Raw genomic sequence first — 24,946 nt, forward strand, 5'->3', positions numbered from 1 at the left:
GCAAGCCCCGCATTTCCTACTTAGAAAACACACAGCCCCCGCCGCATCCTGTGCTCATAAGGCCCCTTGACGCATGCGTTTGTTATTACATGGCTTACGCCGACATGTTTGCGTGATGCCACTGTGTGCACACATCCACTGAGACAGGAAAAAAAAAAGTGTCTGTTGCAAACTTGTTAAAAGGAAGAGGGACTCGCACTGCTTTCCCCTTTGGCCAGACTTCTAGTTAGAGACGAGGGGTTTAACTCCTTGTGTCCCAGAGAAGAAGGGCTTCTTCGTGCTTTCTGGATTTTGCAAAGGATTCTTTACCAAAGGAATGTCACAAAGGACGGGAAGTAAACATTACTCATAGTTGACTACAGTCGTAGCAACTGGCATTTCTTCAGTTATATAGAAGACATCAGACCGCATATGGGAAACCTTTTATTTCATTCTTAACATGCTTCAGCTGGTTCCCCCCCGCAACGCCCCGCCCGCCACAAAGCAATTTAAGTACAGCTACAAAGACTTAGGAGCACTTTACTTTGGAACAATCGGTATTTCTGGAAAACTTCTGGCTGGGTCTTTGACATTTTCATTTTGGAAGGTTCAACGGGAACTGTGCAAGATTTCACGCTACAGTCTAGCTTAGTAACACGGCTGTTCTAGAAGACAACACATTTTAAGCATCCACAACACGACCTGCCCCGAGAGTGTTTGCTGATTACATTAATGATCTGGGTGGTTACAGAGACTTTTGTGCTCATTTAATCCAGTTCCTCCTCTGGTGTGCACACTGACAGACACAGGTCAGAATGCCCCTGCTCCCCCAAGCTACTTCTGCAATTCCACTGCCCCGGCTGAAACTGAGTGGTGCCTTTCCGAGACCGGTGCTTTTTAAACTGAGGAAGACCCGGATGAACCTTTAATGCAGAGGTTCTGCACACACAGACGACCGTGAGATCTTCCTTCCCGCTTACAGCCAGGGCGGTGGTTGACGCAGGCACTGGCTAGTAAGCCTCAGGAGTCTGGTGACGCCTAGGTCTAGGGTGATCTGGAATGGGAAGAGTTAACGGCCCACAAGTCCCCTCACCCGCTCGCTCCAGCCACATTCCAGAGGGACAGAGCTCAGTGACAACGGCGCCCAGGACCTGAAGTGAAGAGGAGAGCCCTCTGAGAGCCCTCTATTCTTCGCCATCTCTCGAATTAATTAACTGGAAATGAGTCTTGTCAATGTTTTGGAAAGGCAGAAGGGGTGAAAAGCGATTGCTAGAATTAATCACAGTGAGAAACCACTTCAGCCGCTTGCCAGAGCCCAGAAAACCCCACAAGAGGAGACAATGAAGGGAAGGACAGAGTGGACCCGAGCACTTCCAAGTCTTTGCCAAAGAAGGGACATGTGCTCAGCGAGAGGAATTTATTATCTGCGGCCACAGTAAGTACAATCTATCACTTAAACGCACATTGTATTCCACAGGGAAAGAAGCAAACCAGACAGCTACATTTTTTAAAGCAAAGAATCAAAAGGACCCTCAAGCACTTTCACTTTTAAGCTTATATGCATTTAACTCTATTAACTAGAAGATTCACAGATTCTTGAAAGTGTATGTAATAAAATCTTCAAACACTTGCGATTTCACACACTGCGAAAGATCCAGGAAACAGATTCCAAAAATTCAGATTGTTTTGGATGGAGAGTTCATTCACTAAGAGGAAAAAAAAAAGAAACAAAATTGCAGATGTAACAAAGCTATTTACAAGAACCATCAAAGGAAAAAAAATACAAGAGAATTTCGGTCAACGATAGAAATAACGGAAAGAAACCTGAAACAACCCATTCAGCACCACACAAGGAGCTTTCTGTTCTTTTCACTGCAGCCAGCAGTAGCTGTCTTTTAGAGAAGGTCTCATTACTGCCAGAAAGTTTTACACCACGTGAAAATTTTGATATGGCTTTTCTTTTTCTCCCCTAGAACAAGTTTGAAATTTCAACTCTCTTAAGAAAATGGCAGGGTAAAGCCCGAACAAAAAGTTATTTGCAATTAAATGTAGGGCTCTTTGCTGTCTCAGGAGGCAAAATACATCCACCCATGTTTTTATGAAACAATCACATCGAAGTGTCACTTTGAAGGTGATGGGGAAGTGGGGACCACTTTCCAGACTGAAGGGGAACTAGTCCTCCTCCTGGCACACTTACCAGCTGAGGGGTGTCACTAGTCGACTTCAGAATCAGCTTGTCACCCCTCTTTTCAACTTCAAACCCCATTTTTTTAAGCAGGGATGCGTCTGCCAGACCCTGCTCCTCCATCTTCGCAATCAGGTCTTGGTTTTGGCTGTTGTCTTCCGTGAGGTTTCGGATGGCGTATACCACCCACTGGGTTAGAACTGGGAGCAGAGTGAAGGAATCTGCCAACATGCTTTCACCCGAGCATCACTGGAAAAGGAGGAGACGGGCAGACGACCCGGAACACCCAGAAGCAACAAACACTTTCTCCTGGAGGATGTGCTGTGAATATGCATGCAGAGGGGGAAATAATTCAAAAGTCGAAAGACACACATATACACATGTCTGTGCAACACTGTGCGTGTGCTGTCCAGCAGCTGGCACAGACAGGCACTGGACTGAGAGAACAGAGCGGGAGGCAGAGGCTCAGAGCAGCCGCACGGGAAGTGTGTGAGCACAGGCACGCATGAAGGAGTGTACGTGCGCACACACACAAATACACGAGTGTGTGTGCTGGACTTTTGTTACTGAGTCACCAGGGAAGGAATAAGAGCATTATAGAATGAGTCATAAAGACGCTAGGGTAGAATCAGGCAAGAAGATCGTCTTGTTTAAAGTAAGCCCAGTTATAGCTAACAGCTGTCCCCTGGGAGTCACCACGGGTTCCCCTCACTCTGTATTTTAGGGACGAGGCAGGCCTGTGAAGGCCTTACTGTTTAGTCTGAACGGGTGCCTCACTGTGCCCTGGCCCTGATTTAGGTGTTGCGTACGCTGTCTGTCAGGCACACACAGACGACTTACAAGGAACACAGACTCACGGCGCTCTTCTCTGAGGTCTGTACTTACCAGGAGCTGTGGGAACTCTGGAGGGCGCTAGGCAGCCACTGTAACGTCCTTCCATAAAACTGCCCTAGTCTTGGGCCCAGGGACACAGAGAGACGCCAGGAACACTGGGCCTGGCACCCTCTGTTGGTTCAGAAAGAACAAAGTGCCAAGTGTGGAATAAACACTTTTTCCAAGGAACAGAGGCCTCCCTGCCCCGTGACCAGATGGACAGTAGCAGGAAAAACGAGTCCTTCCTCCTTTGTTACCAGTGTTTCCCAGGCAGGCCTGTCTGATGCCACAACGAGGCATCTGCTCCCCCAAAGGCGATCAGACGGGTCCCTGAACTCAAGAGTCCGCGCTCCAGATCCCGTCCAAAACCCCGGCTCAGCGGTGAGGCTTCTCTCCTCAGCACGAGTGTCGCACAGAAAGGCCTCCATGCGCACAAAGCGCGGGAACCAAACTGCCCCCAGTTCATTGACCTTGAAGGAAACCAGCAGATGAGCCCGTGTACTTGAGCCAGGACACAGGGAACCAGCGGCTCTGGGCTCAGGAAGTGCCTGCTGGTTGCTCCCTCTCAGTTCCGCTGACGCAGCCCGCAGTCGTGAGCGCACATGGACCCACACGGATGGGCTCCGCCAGAACGGCTGCGCGTCTGCAGGACGCCATGACCCGCTGGTCTCTGGAGGTGGACCACCAAGGGCACTGGTGGGTACAGATGACCAGCCTTTTCCAAAGGGCAAAGGATGGGGGCTGATGCAGTCCTAAGACAACTGCCCGTTCAGTGGGGAAAATGCTCTCACCTCACCAGGACCTGTCACCCTCCCACGACAAAGCCCAGGGCCTTTAGAAGGCTGTACATCTTTTCTGGAGATGAATCCACAGACTCTCAAACGCATACAAGTTGAACTTCTCCTTCTTCTCCACAATCACCAAACCCCCACTTTGTCATGGGAGAGAATGAAAAGGATGATCCCGGGGAACAAAGACCTTCACACATTAGTGACTTTCTCAGCAGGGATCACTCACTACAATTCACTTCTCATGCAGGACGACATCATCATCACACAAACCCATTTCCTCCCTGCTGCACAAAGAGATGAGGCAGGGATCAAGAGAACTGAGTGGAGGAGCGGGCATCTGAGGCTGAATCTGGGCAAGACCGTGTGTAAGCCTGGAGCATTCCAGTTCCTGTGTGTGGCAACTCTCCAATGCTAAACGACAGGCCCAAAACACTTCTTTCTGAAGCTTCCTGGTTATTCACTTTAATTGAAAGACAGGGGAAATCCGCATAAATGCACTGACAGCTCCTCACAACTGTAGGGCTGGCTAGCTCTGCAAGCGAGGCATCAGAGGCCAGTCTTGTCACCACCAGCTGCCAGTGCCGAGCGTCTCTGCAGGAAAGAGCCGTCTTCCAGAGCTTCGGACTGTCAGATGATCTCAGTTCCAGGGCAAAGCAACATTGCCCCGCCAGGCACCCCCCATCTTTCCACATGCGAGCCCTGACCTGGGACCTGCTCCTCCTCGCCTGCCCCTCCCCACCCAGGGCGAGCAGCTGAGACCCCGCTCCTGGAAGCCCACGTGCGCTGTCCCGGCTGCCCCAACGCCAGCTTGAGCCGGGCACGCCTGCTGCGTGCTTCCAAACACCCTCGCCCTTCTCCTTTTCCCCTCACCAGTTCTCATCACATTGCACCTGCTGACCTGATTATTTGTTGGTGAGCTTCTGGAGGGCAGGAGCCATACTGAGTCCATTTTCTCGTCCCCAGCATGCAGCTAGACTCAACACACAGCGGATGATGAGGTGTGTGCTGACATCCTGGGAGCTTACTTACTTGTTCATATTTTTGTCCACCCCAACGCCCTGTGAGCTCTTCACAGGCCAGGACGATGGCTTATTTACCTTCTGTCCTCTGCTCCAAGCATGGTGCTGGAAACATGTGCTCGATGTCCGCGCGAGCGGACACCACCTCCCACCCACCGTGTGTGCATGCGAGTGTGAGTGCGTGTGTAGAGGGGTGTGGTGGCAGCGCAGTGACCCACACGGGCTGTGCTTTTCCTGTGTGCTCTTGGTGTGGTTTCCTGACTCAGGGCTTCGCGGGGTGAAGAGGAGATGAAAGTAACCCAATATAAATGCAACTCGGGCAAGCAAGCGGGACCGTGTAAACAAAAGGTCCAGGATGACAAAACACAGAATCCGGCGTGGACGGATGAGGGGCGGGTTTACGTCACGCCCGTCTAGGGCCTGACCCTGCACTCTGTGGACATCCCGCAATGGTGTTTCAACAGCTTACCCAACCGTTCACTTGCTCATTTCTGCAGAAACCCCACACAGTCACTGCTTTGAACGGAGGAAACAGTGAGATTAATGACGACCGTCCTGATGACCAACCCTACGAGTGCCCGGGGCAGTGCTCCCAGCCGGGGCTCTGGGGACATCACTGTCTCCCGGGGAGCAGGCTCCTGGCACAGCCTGACGGAAGCAGCACTGGCACCCAAAGCCGAAGAGGCAGTTCAGTCTTCTTCCGAAACCGGAGTTCAAAGGGCAAACAGACGGGTTAAGTGGAGGGCGTGGGAGGGGTCTAGGCAGTAAGGCCACACAGTCATGGCGGGGTCAATTTCCCAGAACACCAAAAATCGAAAAACACACAAAACAGCGAGACCCCAGCACGTCTCACTCAGACGTGTACTTCACATTCTTTATGTCATAGTGAAACCAACCTTACTTCCTCTCTAAGGCGGACCTCACCCAGTCCTGCCGGACACTGCGTGATTAGATGTGAAAGGTGTGCCCTCCATCTTGACCTAAGTGAGCACCGCGTTTGGGGTTTGTGCTGTCCGCCTGTAAATCAAATACCACAACAATATTCTCCAACACGTGTCCATTTCCAGTGAGAACATCCTGGCACTACTGTCTAGGGTCTCTGAGTTCCTAATTTTAAGTTGTTCCTTCACAACGTCTGCGTTGAAGAGAAGCAAGGAATCCCAGCCCCAGGGCCCGGCTCATGAATATGCACGACTCCCCTCATTAGGAGCCGGAAGGGCCGGGCTGGGTGCCCCGCAGACCCAGACAGCCTGGAGGGTCACAGGGAGATGAAAGCCTCCGGTTAATATTCACATTGCCCTCTTGTTCCCTCTCTACCGAGACAGAAAGTAAGCAAGAGGGGGGGAGAAAATTAAACATCTTCCAGAGTCTCTAATCCCACCAACACTCCAAGCGCTTCATTGTCTGCTCGGCTTTAGAAAGAGAGCTTCTAACGTTTCCATAGCTACTCCAAACAGAAGGCGTGAGCCTGTCTGTAACAAACTGCCTTCAAAGAACCCTGCGATCAGCACCAGAGTGAGGACTCACAGTCTGGCCGGCCCTTCACCAGAGCACGTGGTGCCTTGAAAAAGCTAGTGATGAGCGCGTGGACTGAGCACCTGGGAACCCGGGGGCCTGGAGAACTGAAGCGAGATGTGGTCCCCAGACCCAGCACCTGAGTGGCAGCCATGAGTGCGTCGTCTCCACACTGTCGGCTCCACGCTGAGCCCTGCAGCCTTGCACCAGGCAGGTGAGGAGACAGGGAGGGGCAGGGGAGTGTGGGCTGGGAGGCAATTGGAGACAGGGACCCCACAGCCATGACATTACTAACCTAGGGCTAGGATTGACGTGCCAAACTCTGAAAAAGTCCGGTGAGTTAGAATGCTGATCCTGGGACTGCTGACGAGAACAACTTTCATCTGACTTCCAGTTACTGGAATCAGTGCGACCTGAAGTCCTTCAAGTGACGGGGACCGGGGCCCCATGATGACAGGGACTCTGCTCTGGCCACTGTGCTCAGTGTCAAGAAGCTGCTGAGAACAGGGGCTGTGAGAATTATGGCCTGTGATTTTGTATGGATGCAAGTTAAAAAGTTTTCATATTTTTTAAATTAACTTACTTTGGCCACACCATGCAGCTTGTGCAATCTCAGTTCCCCAATCAGGGACTGAACCTGGGCCCTCGGCAGTAAGGTCCTAACCACTGAACCTCCCAGGAAGTCCCAAGTTTTCATGTTTTTAAATGGTTGGGGAAAGAATAAAAAGAAGAATACCAATTTGCGACACACAAAAATTATTTGAAATCCAAATTTCAGTATCCATAATAAATAAAGTTCTATCAGCACACAGTTACACCCGTTCATGTATGAACCGTCTGTGGCTACTCTGTGCTGCAGCAGCTGAGCTGGACTGCTATAATGCAGACAGAGCGCCCAGCGATTCAAAAATACTGATTAAAAGTAGCCCTTCACAGAAGGGGTCTGCCAAACTGCCCTGGAACACGAAAGGAACCGATAGATACTCGGCTGAATGAATGAATGAACTTTCCAAAGGACTGGCAATAAAAACTTAAAACTATTTGCTGTTGTTCAGTCGCTCAGTCGTGTCTGACTCTTTGCTACCCCCATGGGCTACAGCACGCCAGGCTTCCCTGTCCTTCACTATCTCCCAGAGCTTGCTCAAACTCATGTCCATTGAGTCAGTGACTCTATCTAACCATTTCATCCTCTGTTGTCCCCTTCTCCTGCCTTCAATCCTTTCCAGAATCAGAGTCTTTTCCAATGAGTCGGCTCTTCATATCAGGTGGCCAGAATACTGGAGTTTCAGCTATTTAGACCAGAAGAATTTAAATGCTGAAAGATTTTACTGACTTCTCAGGATATATGTGTGTACGTACATAAACTATGTAGAATCTATGGTTTTTATATATTAACATGCTTACAGGTGTAGGGTGTGTGTATATTTAACATCCTATGTATAGTATACACATAACAGATATTCATGCTATGATAATATCTATATTTCATTTTGCTTGCAGAATATTTTAAAAAATTATTTTTAGACAACAAACCCATATACAGCCAGGGGTTTACATACTCAACAAACTTTCCAAAGCACACTACTCAGCAGGGCAGAGAACACCCGTCAGCACCTCGGAGAAAGCCGGCCTGAGGACAGGACGCCCAGGCCACCTTGTTAGGCTTCAAAACCACATCGTCACCTGCCCTGAGACTTCTCTCAACACGAGGATGCTTCGGAGGTAATGTCCACATCTAAGCTAGTATCTTCTCAGACTGACTAAAATGGCAGAATTTTTCAGAGTGCAAAGCAGTAGTTCTGTTTTAAGACTTTCGAAATGCTTCACGTTACTGAAAACCAAAACACCTCAAAATACGGCAGTTCCCGCCAGCCAGAGGGGAGGAGGGCGGGAACGGGAGGCTGAGGGCAACTCCTCTTCCCCCCGAGTGACAACAGTCCTGCCTCCTCCCGGCCACGTGAGTCGGAGAGGCCGTGAGTGCCTGGGGGCCGTGTTCCCAGTGGGCTCACTTCTCTGACCCTGATCCCGTCTGCAGGAGTGCCCTAACCAGCCTCTGCTCTGCTCTTCAAGTATTTACTTTCTGAGAAAAAAAAAAAAAAAAACGAGGCATTTCCCAAACTGCTGGCAGGGAAGGCCAGGCCCCACGAAGGCTGCTGCTGCCGGAATAGGAACCTGTGCAAACAAACCACAGCGGCCACCCGAGTGGGGATGGGGCAGGGAGGAGACGGGCTTCCTCGGACTGTGGGCAACCTACCTGTGACGCAGGGGACCCAGGAGAGAGGGTCCTCGTGGAGGAGATAAGTCTGAAAAACACCGCTGCTGTCCGTTAATGAGGAGCCACCCCCATCTGCAGGGCTGAGCTGTGTCCAAACGTCGGGACACTACTGCGTGGTGACCCGCATCCAAGCTCTGCCTTCGTCTCCAACCATCACTTCACTCAGTTAAACTACAGGCTCTCCTCACTCAGAAAGTCAGAGTCCTCACCGGGCAGACGGCGTACCGGCCCCGTCGTAGGGCGCTGGAAACCAGCGTGTGTTCAGTCCCCACCACAAACCACCCGTGCTGGCTCTCTCTTCCTTCTCTGAACTGCTGGTCTGTCTGGGGTCTAATTTTCCCCGGCGTTTCTGCATTTTAATCCGAGGGCACATCTCTGCGGCTCAGGTGTGTTAATGCCGTGCCGACGCAGACGGCTCGAGGCCCTGGAGTCCGTCCTAGCAGTGAGTGTTAATCAGTGTGTGTGCCCTCTCATTCACCGACTCACAGCAGTGAGTGCAAGTCAGCGTGTGTGCCCTCTCATTCACTGACTCACAGCTGTGAGTGCCAGTCAGCGTGTCTCACAGATGACGGCTACTACTGAACACAGGGAACGAGCACTGCACGGCGAGGGGAGGTGAAAAGTGGGCGCGCCAGCACGCAGCCGCGCCCCGCTCTTCCTGACCCCATGGACTGTAGCCCACCAGGCTCTGCTGTGGGATTTCCCAGGCAAGAATATGGAATGGCACGGGTTGCCATGTCCTTTGCCAGGCGATCTTCCTGACCCCGGGATCGAACCCTGGTCTCCTGCATTGCAGGCGGATTCTTTACCCGTTAAGCCACCAGGGAAGCCCCAAGAGAAAAGTGCAAGGGAGCAAATTATTGCCAGATTTGAAAACTGAAGGTCACAATCACAATAAAGTAATACACTCGTGTTTCGCAGGTGCTACAGGAAGGAGCAGAGTCTCAGTCTTTATTGAGGCAGAATGTCGTCTCGGAAGCACCTCTGCTCTGAAGGATGAGGCTGCTTTTTAGACTCCAACTGCCCAGGGAACTAGAACATCAAAGGAAGTGGCACAGAGGCCCAGGGAAACGCTGCTGAATTCTCAGAGAAACATCCCAGCACACAAGTGTCCACCAGAGAAACACAACCCGCCTGTGTCTGAATGATTCTGAAACAAAGTCTGCATTCACCAGTCTCCGTGCGCACGACTGACTTCCCATCTACGACTGCGTGCAGGCGGGGACAGTCACAGCTCGAAGGCTCCTCTCCACTTGGGAGCCAGAGCTGTCCTGCCGTCTCCCCAGGCTCCCTGCACCACCACGTGGGAGAGGAGCCGCTGTCCTCAGCCTGGCCCCAGCCGCGATGAGCCCTCAGCCCTCAGGGCCCAGACGGGTCAGGCGTCAGCCTCCGAGGCTTGCCGCCGCCGCCCCGCCTCACAGCCTGTCAGTGTGGGGCGAAGTCATGAAGATGACACCCTGCTCAGCCCGCGGCCACCCCGCGCTCCCCACTCCAAAGCCCTGTGGTGAGTGGGGGCTGGCGGGCAGGTACCTCACGTCCACGGGCTCCGTGGGAAAGGGCCCCCCGGGCCTGAAGCTAATTCCGTCCGTGACACACTCCGGGACCACCTCACCACTTCAGAGCGCCGCGTGGAGCGGCCGTCGGCCTGGCATCAGCCCTACAACGGGTCTTGGACTGGGACGGAGCGAGGCCGCATCTAACCAAACCACACCAGAGGGCTGGGCCGCCAGGCGGCTCCGTGTGTGCTCAGGGGCTCTCCGTCCCGTCTTAGACTGACGAGCCTGGCACGGGGCAGGGCAGGGCCAGCCGGCTCAGGGCCCGCCACGGCTCTCATTCCCTCTGCCGCCACCGCTTACCCTGACCCGTCTGTGGAACGTGTGCTCACGCGTGTGCACGCCCTCCCAGGAGGGGGCAGTAAACGCTGAGGGCACCTGGCCTCCGTCCGCTGAGAGGGGCGGACCTCAGTCCCGCCAGAGCTGAGTGGTACTTGCGATGCTGCCGACGGCACACAGGCAGGCCCCCGCCACACCACCTCAGCCTTCAGGCTCCAGGGAGACCTCCTCCGGGAGAGGCCTTCTGGACACAGTGAACTGCTCAAGGGAAGCCAGGACCCAGGCTCTGCTTACATCAGGGGCTCCGCTGGCCGGGAGGTCGCTGGGCCCTGACGGAGAGCAACTTGTGAGGAGCAGCTGGCGGAGGCAGGGACCCTCAAGGGCCTGCTGCCAGGGGAGAGGGTATATCCACAGCACTCTGCTCTCTGGAAAAAAGGACTTGCTAGCCTGAACAAATTTCTAGCTTCAATCAATGTAAGCAAAGCTTTGCAGGGGAATTAAGTGTCTCTCACATAAGCCACTGATATTTATCTGCATGAAGTCATAAGAGTAATAATAAACATAACAGAGCTAGTGGTGTGATCACCCGCAGGGCCACTCCAGGCACTGACAGAAAGTCTCCACCTTCACCAGCATAGCACTCGCGGGAGGTAATACCAAACCTTCTACTGACGAGAAAACAGACCCAGCAGGCAGAGGACCCGATGGGGTTGGCCTGGTCTGGATGCGGGCTCCAGCCCCTGCCCCTCTGCCCTAAGCCCTCCTCAGGGACCAGCCCATGAGGGTAGACCAGCCCATGAGAGGAGACCAGTCCATGAGGGGAGACCAGCCCATGAGGAGGGACCAGTCCATGAGGGGAGACCAGTCCATGAGGGGAGACCAGCCCATGAGGGGAGACCAATCCATGAGGGGAGACCAGTCGATGGCGGGTGGACCAGTCCATGAGGGGAGACCAGTCCATGGGTCGGTGGGGGGGACCAGTCCATGGGGGGAGACCAGTCCATGGGGGGGCCAGTCCATGGAGAGGGGACCACTCTATGAGGGGGACCAGTCCCTGGGAGGGGGACTGGTCCATGAGGGGAGACCGGTCCATGAGGGGGAACCAGTCCGTGAGGGGAGACCAGTCCATGAGGCAGGGGGACCAGTCCATGTGGGGGGACCAGTCCATGAAGGGAGACCAGTCCATGTTGGAGGGACCAGTCCATGAGGGGGGACAAGTTCATGAGGGGGTGGGGGACCAGTCCATGAGGGGAGACCAGTCCATGAGGGGGGACCAGTCCATGGGGGGGAGACCAGTCCATGAGGGGAGACCAGTCCATGAGGGGAGACCAGTCCATGAGGGGGGACCCGTCCATGAGGGGAGACCAGTCCATGAGGGGAGACCCGTCCATGAGGGGAGACCCGTCCATGGCGGGGAGACCAGTCCGTGAGGGGAGACCAGTCCGTGAGGGGAGACCTGGAGGAGGCCTGGAGCGGTCCCTTCCGGCCAGGGTGACTGCAAGCTTCTGAGCTCTGCCTACACGTCAGGGGAAGGAGTGGCAGGTTATATAAGACTTGAAACAGAGTCCCTTTCTCTCAAAAGATAAAGTAAGCCTTCAGATACTGGTCAGAGTGATTACTTCCACAAAACATCTTTGTAAGTAACAGTGAACAGTTTAAAATGAAATTCAAGTTTGGAGTAGAAAAGGTGCATGTGTGCTCAGTCACTCCATCGTGTCTGACTCTCTGTGACCCCATGGACTGTAGCCCGCCAGGCTCCTCTGCCCACGGGACTCTCCAGGTAAGAGCACTGGAGTGGGCTGCCAGGCCCTCCTCCAGGGGATCTTCCCGACTCAGGGATCGAATCTGCGTTTCCTGCATCTCCTGTACTGTAGGCAGATTCTTTATCAATGAGCCATCTGGGAAGCCCAGAAAAATGTAAGTAACCGCATCTAAATTATGGAAGATTATTGTTTGCCTGGTACTAAGAACATCTTTATATGAATAAAGCATAGCCAGGGGTCAAAAACAGCTCTCAAATGCAAAGGCTTACATGGAGAACACAAGCAGTGCGGGGGCTTCTGGAGGGCTCTGGGCTGGACGAGACCCAGCGGGCTCCCAGGGGTCGGCACGCTGCACGTGGGCTGCCCGGGCACCCGCACCGCCTGTCCTTAGTCCAGACATCACTAGCCTCTGAGCACAACGAACCCCCAGGTCACCAGCCTGTGCTGGTGGCCTCTCCTCCCACCACCCACAGCAGCAACCAGAGTCAGCAGGCAAGAGCGGCCGGCCCACAGGTCTGAGGGGCACAGACCCGTGGACGCCTCACGCTGTCTGTGTGCGCTGCGGTCACTACCAGGTGAGCTGAGGGCTGGGGCACGGGTGATTTTGTGGCCCTCACTAAGGGAGGAGCACTACGGTGTCCACTTCACAGTCAAGAGCACCTTCAGTGGGCACTGAGGGCGTGCGAATGACTTCAGCACTAACTGGAAATAAGCACCGCTGACACCTGGCCAAGCTGGCTGCAGGGGGGATACTAACGTCTCAAGCTCTGCCTTGACACAGGTCTTTCTAAAACTTCTAAAGTACTAGCTGTCCCACGTTGGGGGGAACCTCACTCAATTTCAGAAATCTAATACTGCAACACGTTTTCCTTCTCCTCTGTGAACAACACGCTTCTTGACACTTACACTGGAATGAGAGCAAGCGATTTAGATACAAAGGCAGGCTTCCACCGTTAACACACATACAGACCCTCAGGATTTAACTGTCATCTGGGTGCTCGTCTGACAAACATGAAGGCCTGTGCTCGGCGCTGGGGACCCAGTAACTAACGGGACATGCAGGTCCCCACCCTGTGGCACTGGCGTTCTAGACAGGAGGTGGCCATCAGCCTCAGAGAGACAGACCTTCAGGCTGATGTGGTCAGGAATGACCACAGGAGGACAAAACACGGATGAGGGAGGTGGGAGACGGCTTCTCTGAGGAGGGGACTGAGCTGAGAACTCGGGATAAAGAGAAGCTGGTCACCTGGTGCGCTGGGGAGACAGCAGTGGCATTGGCCATGTGTGACCTCAAGATGGGAGACATGAGCCGGGCAAGGCTGGGGCTGGAGGCAGGATGTTGGTAGAGGGCAGGGGTCGAGGCCAGAGGCCAGAGGAGTTTCAAGCTGTAGGAAGGAGTCTGCATTTTATACGACGAGAATCCACTGAAAGAGCTAAAGCAGAAAAATCAGGCAACTCTCCTTGGCAGCCGTGGAGGGTGGCTTGGAGGGAAGATGGTGTGGGAATGGGGACCAACCAGCATCCGTAGCAGCAGTAGTGAGAGTGGACGAGGAAGGACCTGGGCTCAGACTCCAGCGCTGCCCGCCTGAGCTCCATGCCCGGGCGAGCTGGTTTCCCAGGAGGCGCGGCAGTGAGGAGCCCGCCTGTCAGAGAAAGCAGACGCAGCTTCCACCCCTGGGTGGGGAAGATCCCCTGGAGGAGGACACGGCAATCCACTGCAGTATTCGTGCCTGGAGAACCCCATGGACAGAGCCGCCTGGGCGCCTAGAAAAAGCCAGATCACGCAGGTCGATGAAACCCCGTCTGCTCAGTTATCAAGAGCAGTTAGTTCTCCAGCTGCCACCACTCCACCTGAGGAAGGGTCGCCCGTTCGCGGCCTCTCACGAGTCACTGTTTCTCAACCAGCATTACAGGCCACAAGAGGATTTCATTAAACACAACACCATTTCTCAGGTCTTCATTCTCCCTCTTCATCCTCCCTGTGCCAATCTCCAACTAAGGGACAGAGTCAAGGCAATCACCAGGCAGGGAGGCAAAGCAGAGAGGTGGGCACATGTATGTTCACCTGTAAACTCAGCTTCAGCTAAGTGCCCATGAGGTGAAGGCCTGACGCCTCAGTCCTCCTGAAATTCCTAGAATGTTCAGTGGAGAGAAATAAACACACTACTAACTGGCCTAACAGCTACAATGTGAAATGACAGGATAAATGAAACAATAAAAAGCGGCCTCATTTCAACTGGGATTCTGGCAGACTTCTCTCAAATAAATAAGGTTTAACTCTACTTGGGAGAATGGCCAGGTAGATGGAAGGAGACCCTGGGAAGATGGACAGCAAGGGAGCCAAGGTGCCGAAGGAGAGTCGGGAAGGGCTGCCTGATGCTGAGTGTGGCGGTGTGGGGACTGTCTTGGGAGATGCCCCCTAGTGAAAATAAGATTTAAACTTTAAATGGTGTTCGTTAAATCAACCAGCCAAAGGAGCAGACCCTTAAGGACAAAAGCGAATGGCAATAAATGTTCGCATAAAGTTTTGTTTCTGGTTTGGAATGAACCGTACATGGCGGCACTTAAAATGCTAACAGTAACCAAGAGAAGCCAAATTAAGAAAACACTGTCATCTCCAAGCCACGTGGGTCAAGTGACCGATAGAACTGGAAAGCGGCAGCTTCCACTTTCTCACCAACCCAGGCGGAGCAGGAACAAGGGGCACGTGGCCGCTCGCAGGCCACATGGCTCGTGCCAAGCGCCTCTCCTCCCGTTTTCTAAGACGTGACAGTAAACCTCCTGCAATCTTGCTTTTTGTGCAAGTGAACAGGCCAGAGCAGGACTGAGGCACTCTGACCTCTGAGAGGAGAGGAGACGGCTGAGTGAGGCAGGCTGAGCAAGGCCCATGGCAGCCAGGTGCGTGTGCAGGCCCGAGGGCAGAGGGCAGACCACACAGTCTGGCCTCTGTGTGCGCAGGAGACACGTGCCGCTCACAGCCTCCACACGCAGACGTTTCAGGGTGGTGATGACAGTTTTCATTTTGAGCCGCTGTGATCTTCGCGATGTAAGAAAACAAGAAGCGTACAACTAAAAGCCAAGTAGACACAATCTGAAGGAGTATAACCTGAAGCATTTCATTCTCATTTTAAAACAGCCGGACCATTTGCCAACACACCTGAACAAGGAAAGAGAGTCCACTTTTGTGAGCGTCTCTTTCACGACAGGACATCCCACTCCTCCAACTTCCAGCTTCGAGTGCTGAGGAACCAGTTGCTAGGATACCGTAGAAGCTACATCAAACAGTTGCTAGGATACTGTAGAAGCTACATCAAAGGGGTAGGGCTCCTGCCCCCTCTCACTCTGAATGGGTCTGCTGTGCAACTGTGGAGCCTGAGGGGCGGGGTGCAGTGTGGCAGACTGCCGCCCACCCTTGGCCCCACGCCCACTCACTGCACACAGGGACCCAGGGAGGCCTCCGTGCACCCACCAAGTCGTGTCCACGCTTGTTTGCTCTGGACAAGGACAGAGACTTGGTTCAAACACCTTCAGCCACACTAGGCAATGGGTAAGACCATCAGTGAGAGGCTTTAAAAACCCACATCATGTAACTGGGAAGCCAAACCCAAAGTTTACCTTTTTAAAGCCAAACGGCAGTAAAAGGTTTTCTAGCTTTAATTAATGTCAGCTCAACAAATGAACGCAAGATCACTGAACAACCACCAGGGGCTTGAGGCTGGGGACACAGAAACCAACAGCAGGCATCGCTCCCCTCTGGAGGATGCAAGACCTATTTCAGCAGGACGACGTCCCGGCCACGTGAGCGTCAGGGTGGGCGGAGTAAGACACGAGCAGCAGGCACGCAGTGAACGCAGCACAAGCACTTCCCTGGTGTGGGGACTTGCTGATGCCTTTATAAACAACAGCAAGCTCAGCCCGCTGTGCCAGCCTGAAATGTTTGAGGTGTTTCCCCGAACGCCTCCCTCTGGCGGCGGCACGGCAGGCCCAGGCACAAGCTAGACTGCTCGTGAAGAGGACGGGATGGAGCACGTTCTCAAGTTTCCACTAAAATCCCTGCACTCCCCAAGATGTGGCACTGTGGCCCAGAATTTCCAAAACGCACATGAGAACTGCAGAGATTCCAGGGAGTCCTGCAGCAGACGCCTTCTTCCCACAGGTCCGACACGTGTATGTATTACTTAGAAGACTTCTCTGATATAATAGGTATTTAAGATGCTACAGACAGAAGTATGCTCTGGGACACACTGCGGTGACACCCCTGGGGTCTGTGGGGTCTGGCGTGGGGTGTGCAGTTTGGCACAGGTCCTGCCCGGGACAGGCTTTTCTGGAGGGCACAGTTGCGCATCTAGGGGTCTGCATGTGCTGCACTCATGGAGGGGCAGAGGAGCCCAACTGACACAGAGAGCTGAGGCGCTCAGGCTCCGCTGGGGGCCACGGGAGAACTCCAGGAGGAAGACACGCGTGCTCAAGTCTAAGAGGAGGAAGGGCTGGGCTGGCGGAGAGGCGCCCACACAGAAGTCTAGGCGCTTGAACAAGGGGCAGGGCACAGATAGCGCTGGGCTGGCCCCGTGGCCCCACCGCCCAGGAGCTGGCAGAGCTGGCTGTGCTCGGGGAACCAACTCCGTGAGCGCCTCTCTTCTCATCTGTGAAATGACAGTGCTTAACAAAGAGGCCTGTTAAAAACAGAAGGAAAGAAACCGCCTGTGCCAGGCAATGTAGCTTAAAGGGTGTATATATACAGCACAGGGTTGGGCACCTAGAAACTACTCAGTGATTTTTAAAACGTCAGTGTGAGAAGCAACGATGCACACCTCCTTGCGTACATCCTGACGTTTCCTCACGGGCGTACGCCACATGAGCCCAACCCAGGCTGAGATGGAGAATACGCCCAGCAGCTGGGAGGCCCTGGGTGCCACTGCCCACCTATGCCCACCCTCCTACCCATCAAGGCTCCCACCATCCTGACTGCTGCTGTCACATAGAGTCATAGAGCGCACACTCTCTGACTCTAGCTTCTTCAGCTCTATGCTACATTAGTGAGACTCACCCATGTTACACAGGGCAGCTCATTCTTTGCTGCTGCATGGCGCTCTGGGGAATAATCATCCACACTCTTCTACGACTGCTGACTATGTGGGATGGTTCCACTTTGGGGCTGTTATAAACACTGTGACTAGGAATGCTCCTGCACACGTCTTCTGATAGACACATGTATGTACTTCTCCCGGAGGGGCATCTAGGGCTGCAGCTGCTGGCTCACAGGGCGGGCCTGAGTTAGCAGACACTGCCAAAGTTTTCCAAAGAGATTTCCCTAATTGACACCTCCCAAATCAATTCATCACAGTTCAGGCTGCCCCACACCTTTGCCATCCGTTGGTCATGTCATCTTCTCATCAGCTCTTCTGGTGGGTTCCTGACTGTGGGGTAAACATGCATTTCCCTGATGAGGATGCTAAGCTCTTTCTGTACAATTACTGGCCATCTGGGTTTCCTCTTCTGTGAGATGCCGTGGGTCTTTTGTTCATTCTCAGAACCTGAATTATCTTTTGTTGTTTCACAGCAGTCCTAAATTAGTATGGGTATGAGTCCTTTGTCAGATACAGGCTTACGATGCAAATACTTTTTCAAAGTTAATGCTTTCCCAGTTAAAATTCTGATGTCTTGTTTAAGACACCTTTGCCTGTTCCAAGACAAGAACCATACTTTCTTATGAGTCCTTCTAGAAGCTCTTGTGTTTTACTGTCCACATGAAGGTTTATGAGTTATCTTCAATTACTGTGGGTGAACAGGGTGAGACACGGTGGCAGGGTTTTCTTCCCCGTAACAGATATTAAATTGGCCTAGGATCATTCATGGAAAAAGACCACCCTTTACTCCTTAAGTACAGGGGGCCTTTGCTGTGTATGTGAGTACGCTTCAGGACTTTCTTTTCTGTTTTGCAATATTATTACTATTGTTTAAGTTTTACCACTGACTCACAGTGTGCTCACAGATGGAAATTCACCTTTCTCGTGGGCAGTAGCAGCTGTCTGGACATCTGCATGACACACCTGCTTGTTGAGAAGCTACAGGCCGGGCACTTGGCACACAGCACACCGTACTCTCCCCGTAACCCTGTGGGGTCCGTCCCATTTTAGATAAATACGCCAAGACTCGTAACACAGGGCAAGCGACGTGTTTAGAGGCTGAGAAGCAGCAGAACCCGTGTCTGTGTAGCCCCAGAGCTGATGCCCGTGTCACTATGCTATCCATCCCTCCTCAACAGGAGATGACTGGGGAAACTCTGGTTATTTTTCCTATAAACTTACGTTTCTGGGCACACGTAACACTTACAAATGAGGCTTTTCAATAAAAAAAGAAAGAAAAAAGAGAAAGGAAGGAAGGAAAAAAGAGAAAAGAACAGAAAAAAACCCCAACCCAGTTTAGACGCTCCTCCTCTCCTTGTCCCCTCCTCCTCCAATAAAAACAATACATATATACATAAAAAACCCACATCAAGGACAACTGATCAAAACACAGATCAAAAAAAGAATCAAAGAAAAACATTTCAAATAAAGTTCAGCTGTTTCTATTTGGATACAACAACAACAAAAAATCCCACTTGCCACAATAAACTGACAAATAAGAAATGGCTCTGTGGTGGCGGGCTGGGATTTTCCGATGGCATCTGCTACTGTGTCATTACTGCGGGTCCCCGCAAGGGAGCGGCGGACGGACAGCTGGGCTGTGTCCTGATGCAACACCGCCGCCGAGGGCCTTCCTTCGGGGTGAGCTACCCCCTTGGGATGTTGTCTTTTCCCAGTCCGCCACTAGAAGACGCCTCCGAGAAGCGGGGCAGCCAGCCCTCCAGTCCCGCTCCCAGCCTGGGGGAGCTGCAGCCCAGCTTGCTTGGATATGCCACCTAGAAATTCCTAATCCCCATGGGTGGCGAAGAAAGAGGAAGTCTTCCAGGGGGTCAGAACCGCTGACTTCCCACAGGGAACAAGGATGCCTACCCTATGGTAACATGAGCCCTCAGCCCTAACCCACGGATGATGCGTGAGCACACAACACAGCCCGCCGATCCAGAGCAATCAGAGAACGGAGCTGTTTTTCTTAACTGACCTTTACTCTCAGCTCTGATTCCTAGTCTATGCATACGCAATATATATTGCTTTCTTTAACACAAAATACTGAAATTAAAGTTCAATGAAAGCTTGACTGGTGTGAGTTATTAGAAGGAGCTGAACCACCAAACAAAGCTGAAATAATACTGCTGCCAAACCAAGTTTATTCAATTCACAAAAGAATCATCAAATCCATGGGAGATATTTCTCCCCTGCTTAGAGCCATCCTCCCTACCTGTCCAATAAGCACACACACACACATACTCCATCAAGCTGCTGGTTTTCATTCATTTGCTCACCGCCTTACTCAGTCATGTACCCATCTAAAAATATCTATTGGACATTTAGTATGTGCCTATCAGTGGCATATTACATTGAGATAAAAACAGGGGAAAAAAAAAAAGGTCCATGCCCTTACGGACCTTGGTCTAGAGGGCAATTAAGATGCAAATGCACAAATCCTCAGTTACAGACTGAGACAAGCTGAAGGAACAGAACAGGTCCCAGGAGGGGCTGATGAGGCTCTGGGAAGGCTTCCCTGAGGAAGAGAAGAGGAGGCTGAGCCAGGGGAGAGGGTTCAGCCAAGGGAGGAAGATAACGACTTCCCTGAGGTGAGAAATCACAGATTCGAGGAACAAAAAAGGAGGCATGTCTGGGGAATGCTAAAAGAGGGGAACCAGTCTGGATCTAAATGAAGAGGCAGGTGGGGCCAGAACGCACAGGACCTGTCAGGACATGCTGGGGCCTATGGACATATTCTAAGTATGGAGGACAGGCTTGGAGGTTCTGTAAACAGGGCCAAGTTTTTGAGAGATGGAAAAGAAAAGACCCTGATTCTGGGAAAGACTGCAGGCTGGAGGAGAAGGGGACAACAGAAGATGAGGTGGTTGGATGGCATCACCACCTTGATGGACATGAGTTTGAGCAAGCTCCGGGAGATGGGAAAGGACAATAAGCCTGGCGTGCTGCTTCCTTGGGGTCGCAAAGAGTCGGACACGACTGAGCGACTGAACTGAGAGATGGAGGGAGGCACGTAGAGCCAAAGGTGTTACCACCTGAACCCACCATCACTCGCGTGATGGCCTGAACCAGCTCCACCCTACCCTCCTCCCCAGCCTGTGGAAAAAACTGTCTGCCAAGAAACCAGTCCCTGGTGCCAAGAAGGTTGGGGACCGCTGCCTTAGAACACTGAGATCCTGTAGCTATCCCAAATGCTGGAGTCCGGCACACATTTTCTAACAAGCCAAACAGTCCCTCACCCATGAACCCATTTTAAAGGAAATTCTAAAAGAAAGACTTCAGGCAGAAGGAAAATGAGCCCAGGTAGACAGACAGAGCTGTAAGAAGGGGTGGAAGGCAGGAGAGGAGTAAGTACGTGGAGCATCTAAATGGAAACTGACCTTATGGAGCTCTGACCGTACATTTCATAGACTGTAAAGCAGAACGGAGATACACGGCAACAGCATACAAGCTGGGGGATGCGGACTGGTCCTATACTACCTGGAAAAGGGGTAAAGATCTGAAAAATATTATATTTTCCTTAGTCAAGGATGCATGGTATAATTTCCCAGGGAACTATTAATAAAACAGAAAAAAAAATTAAAAATTTTAAACTAGAAAAAGATAAATGCTTAATTATATAAAACAATTCAAAAGAAGCAAGAGAAAACTAAAATAGAAAGCAGATCAGACTGGCTTAAATATAAACAGATAAGCAACTACACGAAGTATGAATGGGCTAAACGCAATAGCTAAAAGACAGAGAAACTAGACTAAGAACAAGTCAACTATGCTCTTTACAACGAACACCTCTGATATAAAAAGACTGAAAAATAAAAGTTCTGTAATGGTTTTACCACGTAAATATCAACCAAAAGTGAAGTAAAGTAGCTATATTCATGTTAGGCAAAAAGCATCTGTGGAGACACAGAAGGTCACTTTACAGTGACAACGGGGACGTTTTCAGGACCTGATAAAACTGTAATGACACTGCCTCGGGATACATGAGAGCAGTGCTATATGATAAGAGGAGAAATCTAGAGAAATCTACAGTCATAGGCTGATTTTTAAAACCTCTATCTCTGTAATTGATAAACCAGAATAGACAAAAGCACCACTAAAAATGTAAAAAGTTTACAAACTTGACCTGAAAATACTGTAGTCCACTACTAGAAAACAGGTGTGACTGTTCAAGCAGACACAGAAGCGCTGCAGAGACTGACCGTACAGGGGGCCACACGGCAAGTCTCAACAGATTTTTTAGGACAAACAGCATCAAGCACGTGCTCTCTGATCATAATATATTTATGTTAGAAATGAATCCCCCCCAAATAATTCCTATTTGTTCAGAATTTAAGCAATGATTTCTAAATAATCCATGGGTCAAAAACCCCATGATAATCTTAAATAAATGGGCAGATATGCCATGATCATGGATGGGTTAGAAGACAGTACTGTTTAGATGTCAATTCTCATGAAACTGATTCTCGCCAATGCAATTTCAGTGAGTAGAGATTTTAAATTGTTTTGTGACGGTTTTAAGCATGTACATGTGTGTAAACGTGTGTGCACATTAACACACAAGCATAGATGTGTAGACTCTGACTAGCTGGTTTTAAAATTTTTATGGGCAAACACAAATGACCAAACATAGCCATAACGCTCTAAAAAAAAGAAACAAGTTGGAAGGACTCAATCAACTCAGTCAAGGACTCAGTCAGTCTATCTACAGTGTTCTGAAACTGTAGAAAGCGACGGTACTTAAGACTATAGTACTGGTACAGACACAGAGGTCAGTGGAAAAGACAGGAGAGTCCACGCCACGTACACGACAGACACGGCGCTACAGGAGCCAACGCGTGTGCTTTTCAATAAGCGGGCCGGGACAACTCTGTGCTCCGATGGAAAAACACAGTGACAGACCCTCACTCACACCAGGCACAAACATCAGCTCCAAGTGAACTATGCTAAGTCACTTCAGTCGTGTCCGACTCTGTGCGACCCCAGAGACGGCAGCCCACCAGGCTCCCCCGTCCCTGGGATTCTCCAGGCAAGAACACTGGAGTGGGTTGCCATTTCCTTCTCCAGTGCATGAAAGTGAAAAGTGAAAGGGAAGTCGCTCAGTCGTGTCTGACTCTGAGCGACTCCATGGACTGGAGCCCACCAGGCTCCTCCGTCCATGGGATTTTCCAGGCAAGAGTACTGGAGTGGGGTGCCACTGCCTTCTCCAATCACTCTCCCTTAGGTCTCATATTTTGGTATGTATCTTGTATCTTAAGTATATCTTACATGTCTTTAAAATCTAGTAGGCCTTTATAAAACAAAAGTCTAAAGAGTTACTAAATACATATAACACTCAACATTTAACATTTCACCTTTTCTTGACAATTTAAAGATTCCTGAATCTTGCAATGCTTCATTAATAACCATTTAAAACACCAGTTATCCACATAGACTGTCCATATAAAAGTTTTCAGTGTATAATTCTGAGTCATTTCTCCACTACATTAGTATCTTACTATGCTTTCTCTGTATGTGTTCTGACTGTCCCAGTGACTCATAGGGGGCAGTTTAGAAAAGTTTTTTTTTAGAAAAGTGGCTGAGAATCAGGCACACGCCAAGCTTAACCTCTGAGTCTGACCTTTAGGACAAGTCGCTAAGGTTCTCAGTTAGTTTTCTCATCTACAGATGGGGAAGATGATGATAATAGGACCTGCTTCACAGTGTTGTCAAGACTAAAGAAGGCAATGTATGTAAACACATAGTAAGGACTCAATGTTTCCTGAAAGGATCAATGAATGAATATTTGACAAGGAGACGCCAACATAAAAGACTTAGTAAGCAAGAACCACTGCAGCATATCTGCAGAGCTGCCACGGGCTGTGTGCAACAGCCTTTTAAGTTTCCAGTCTTTGCTAAAGGCCAAAGATTAGTAATTAGTAATAAAAAACCTTTCTTCACTAGAAGGTCAATTCAGGGAATATAAAAGTAAAATTGCGTGTTTTTGTTTGCAATAAATCATCTTTTTCATCCGGAAACGCAACACCTGCAGTAACACCTGAATGCGTTTTTATTGCTTTCCTGTGACAGCTTTCTTTTCTCCTTTCCCTTTTTGGGGCTAAAAAATTTCAAACCCGTCTAAGGAGCACAGCCTGTAGCGCTTGATCATAATGCAAGGCAGTGAACCGACTGTTTTACTTTGAAGAAAACTCTTCAGAGGCTGTTAACTTGTCTTTCTCTGACTGGGCTTACAAGCTATCATGCTCTTTAAAATAGGAAATTTTCTTCCATTGCTAATCAGACAAACGACAGTATCTTTAGCACAAATAATAAGCATTTCTCAATCCACTTACTTTGCAACACATGATTTTCATCAGCTCCTTTTCTCTTCTTGACAGAAACCAATAGTGAGCATTTTAAACACAAAATTCCCCTCCTCCTTGGCCTCCCACAGGGTCACAATCTCAAAGTCCTGGCGATGGCCTTATTAACCCCACCCCCCCACCAGCAATAAGCACAAGGCCATGCAGCGGCCAGGCAAGGGACTGCAAGGTCTTGAAGTGAAACAGATTCTCTCTCAAACCTACACAGGCTGCCTCCAGCCTCCAGCCTCCAGCCTGGCTCTTTATCACTGTATTAGATCCGTTTCCCACAGGGAAGACCTAGGCAGAGAGGTGGGGAGTGGGCAAGTTCCTTGCACAGTGCCCTCCAGAAGGGTGGTCAGCCAAGGAGGGGCAAGAGCCAGAGCCTTTGACGTCAGTAGCTGAGGGCCGCAGGACAGCACCCAGCAAAAACCAGACTCCTGGGCCACTGGGGCGCTTCTCCCCACTTCTGAGCTCTCAGAGGTCTCCAAGCTACCACTGCCAGAATGGTCCTTCCAGAGGTCTGGATTCTTCAAACCTCTACAGAAGGGACACACACTCCTCCACAGCCATTCCACGGAACACGTGGTCTGGAAAGGTGACGCCAGTGGCATGCAGTGACATAGGGCCCACAGGTGAGCTTCCAGCTGGGGCTTAAGGCGTTCTGGAGGAGAACGCCCCCGAGAACCTGAGCTCACTGTGCTGCACAGGCTGCAGGAGTGTGACTCAGCTCCAACTCTGACCAAGTGGCTCAATTCTTAGGGACAAAGCCAATGAGAAAGCCAACCAACTCCCTCGTGAAGGCGCCGGGCGGAGGCCCCGGGCGTGAACTCACTGAGGGGCATGTCAAGGATACAGGGGTTGCTGTCGTCGAGGCCACAGCTGTCGAGGATCAGGGGGATGCCGTCCAGCTCGTTCACCTACAAAGAACAGAAAAGGCAAATTCACATACTTGGACGGCTTGGGGGTGTGGGGGCTACAGAAGGGTCTGTGGCTCCTTTTCTATCTCCTGACTCATTCCTGTAAAAATACAGTTAGTGCAATTACCCGAAATGCCTCTATCAGTCCAGAAATGTTTAAAAAGAGACATGCAAACAAAAAATGACACTCTTTCTTTTCATCCTTCCTCCAAAAAGTTGGGCAACTAGGTAGACATATTTAAAAAAATATAATTGAATACAACATTGCAAATCAACTACATTTTAATATACTTTTAAAAAAATATAAAGTGGATCTCTTCCCAATAT

The 24,946-nt window shown here is 51.0% G+C and overlaps 1 protein-coding gene and 1 long non-coding RNA gene across 2 annotated transcripts in view; one reads left to right on the forward strand and one right to left on the reverse strand.

Moving 5' to 3' along the window:
* Window positions 1–1,382: 1,382 nt before the first annotated feature.
* ATXN10 (ataxin 10) overlaps window positions 1,383–24,946 on the reverse strand; it is a 138,144-nt gene continuing 114,580 nt past the window's right edge. Inside the window, exons 10-12 of the mRNA XM_070371444.1 lie at window positions 24,556–24,619; window positions 2,177–2,364; window positions 1,383–1,685 (exon numbers count right to left, since the gene is read on the reverse strand). Of these exons, the coding sequence (XP_070227545.1) occupies window positions 1,683–1,685; window positions 2,177–2,364; window positions 24,556–24,619 (255 nt within the window). The 3' untranslated portion in view covers window positions 1,383–1,682. The remainder of the gene's footprint in view (window positions 1,686–2,176; window positions 2,365–24,555; window positions 24,620–24,946) is intronic.
* LOC138987975 (uncharacterized) lies at window positions 5,617–12,089 on the forward strand. Its single transcript, XR_011464308.1, has 3 exons — window positions 5,617–6,576; window positions 7,589–8,084; window positions 9,559–12,089. It is a non-coding gene; the product is annotated as an uncharacterized lncRNA (long non-coding RNA).

The sequence above is a fragment of the Bos mutus genome, chromosome 5, assembly GCF_027580195.1.
Source record: "Bos mutus isolate GX-2022 chromosome 5, NWIPB_WYAK_1.1, whole genome shotgun sequence".
Taxonomy (NCBI): Eukaryota; Metazoa; Chordata; class Mammalia; order Artiodactyla; family Bovidae; genus Bos; species Bos mutus.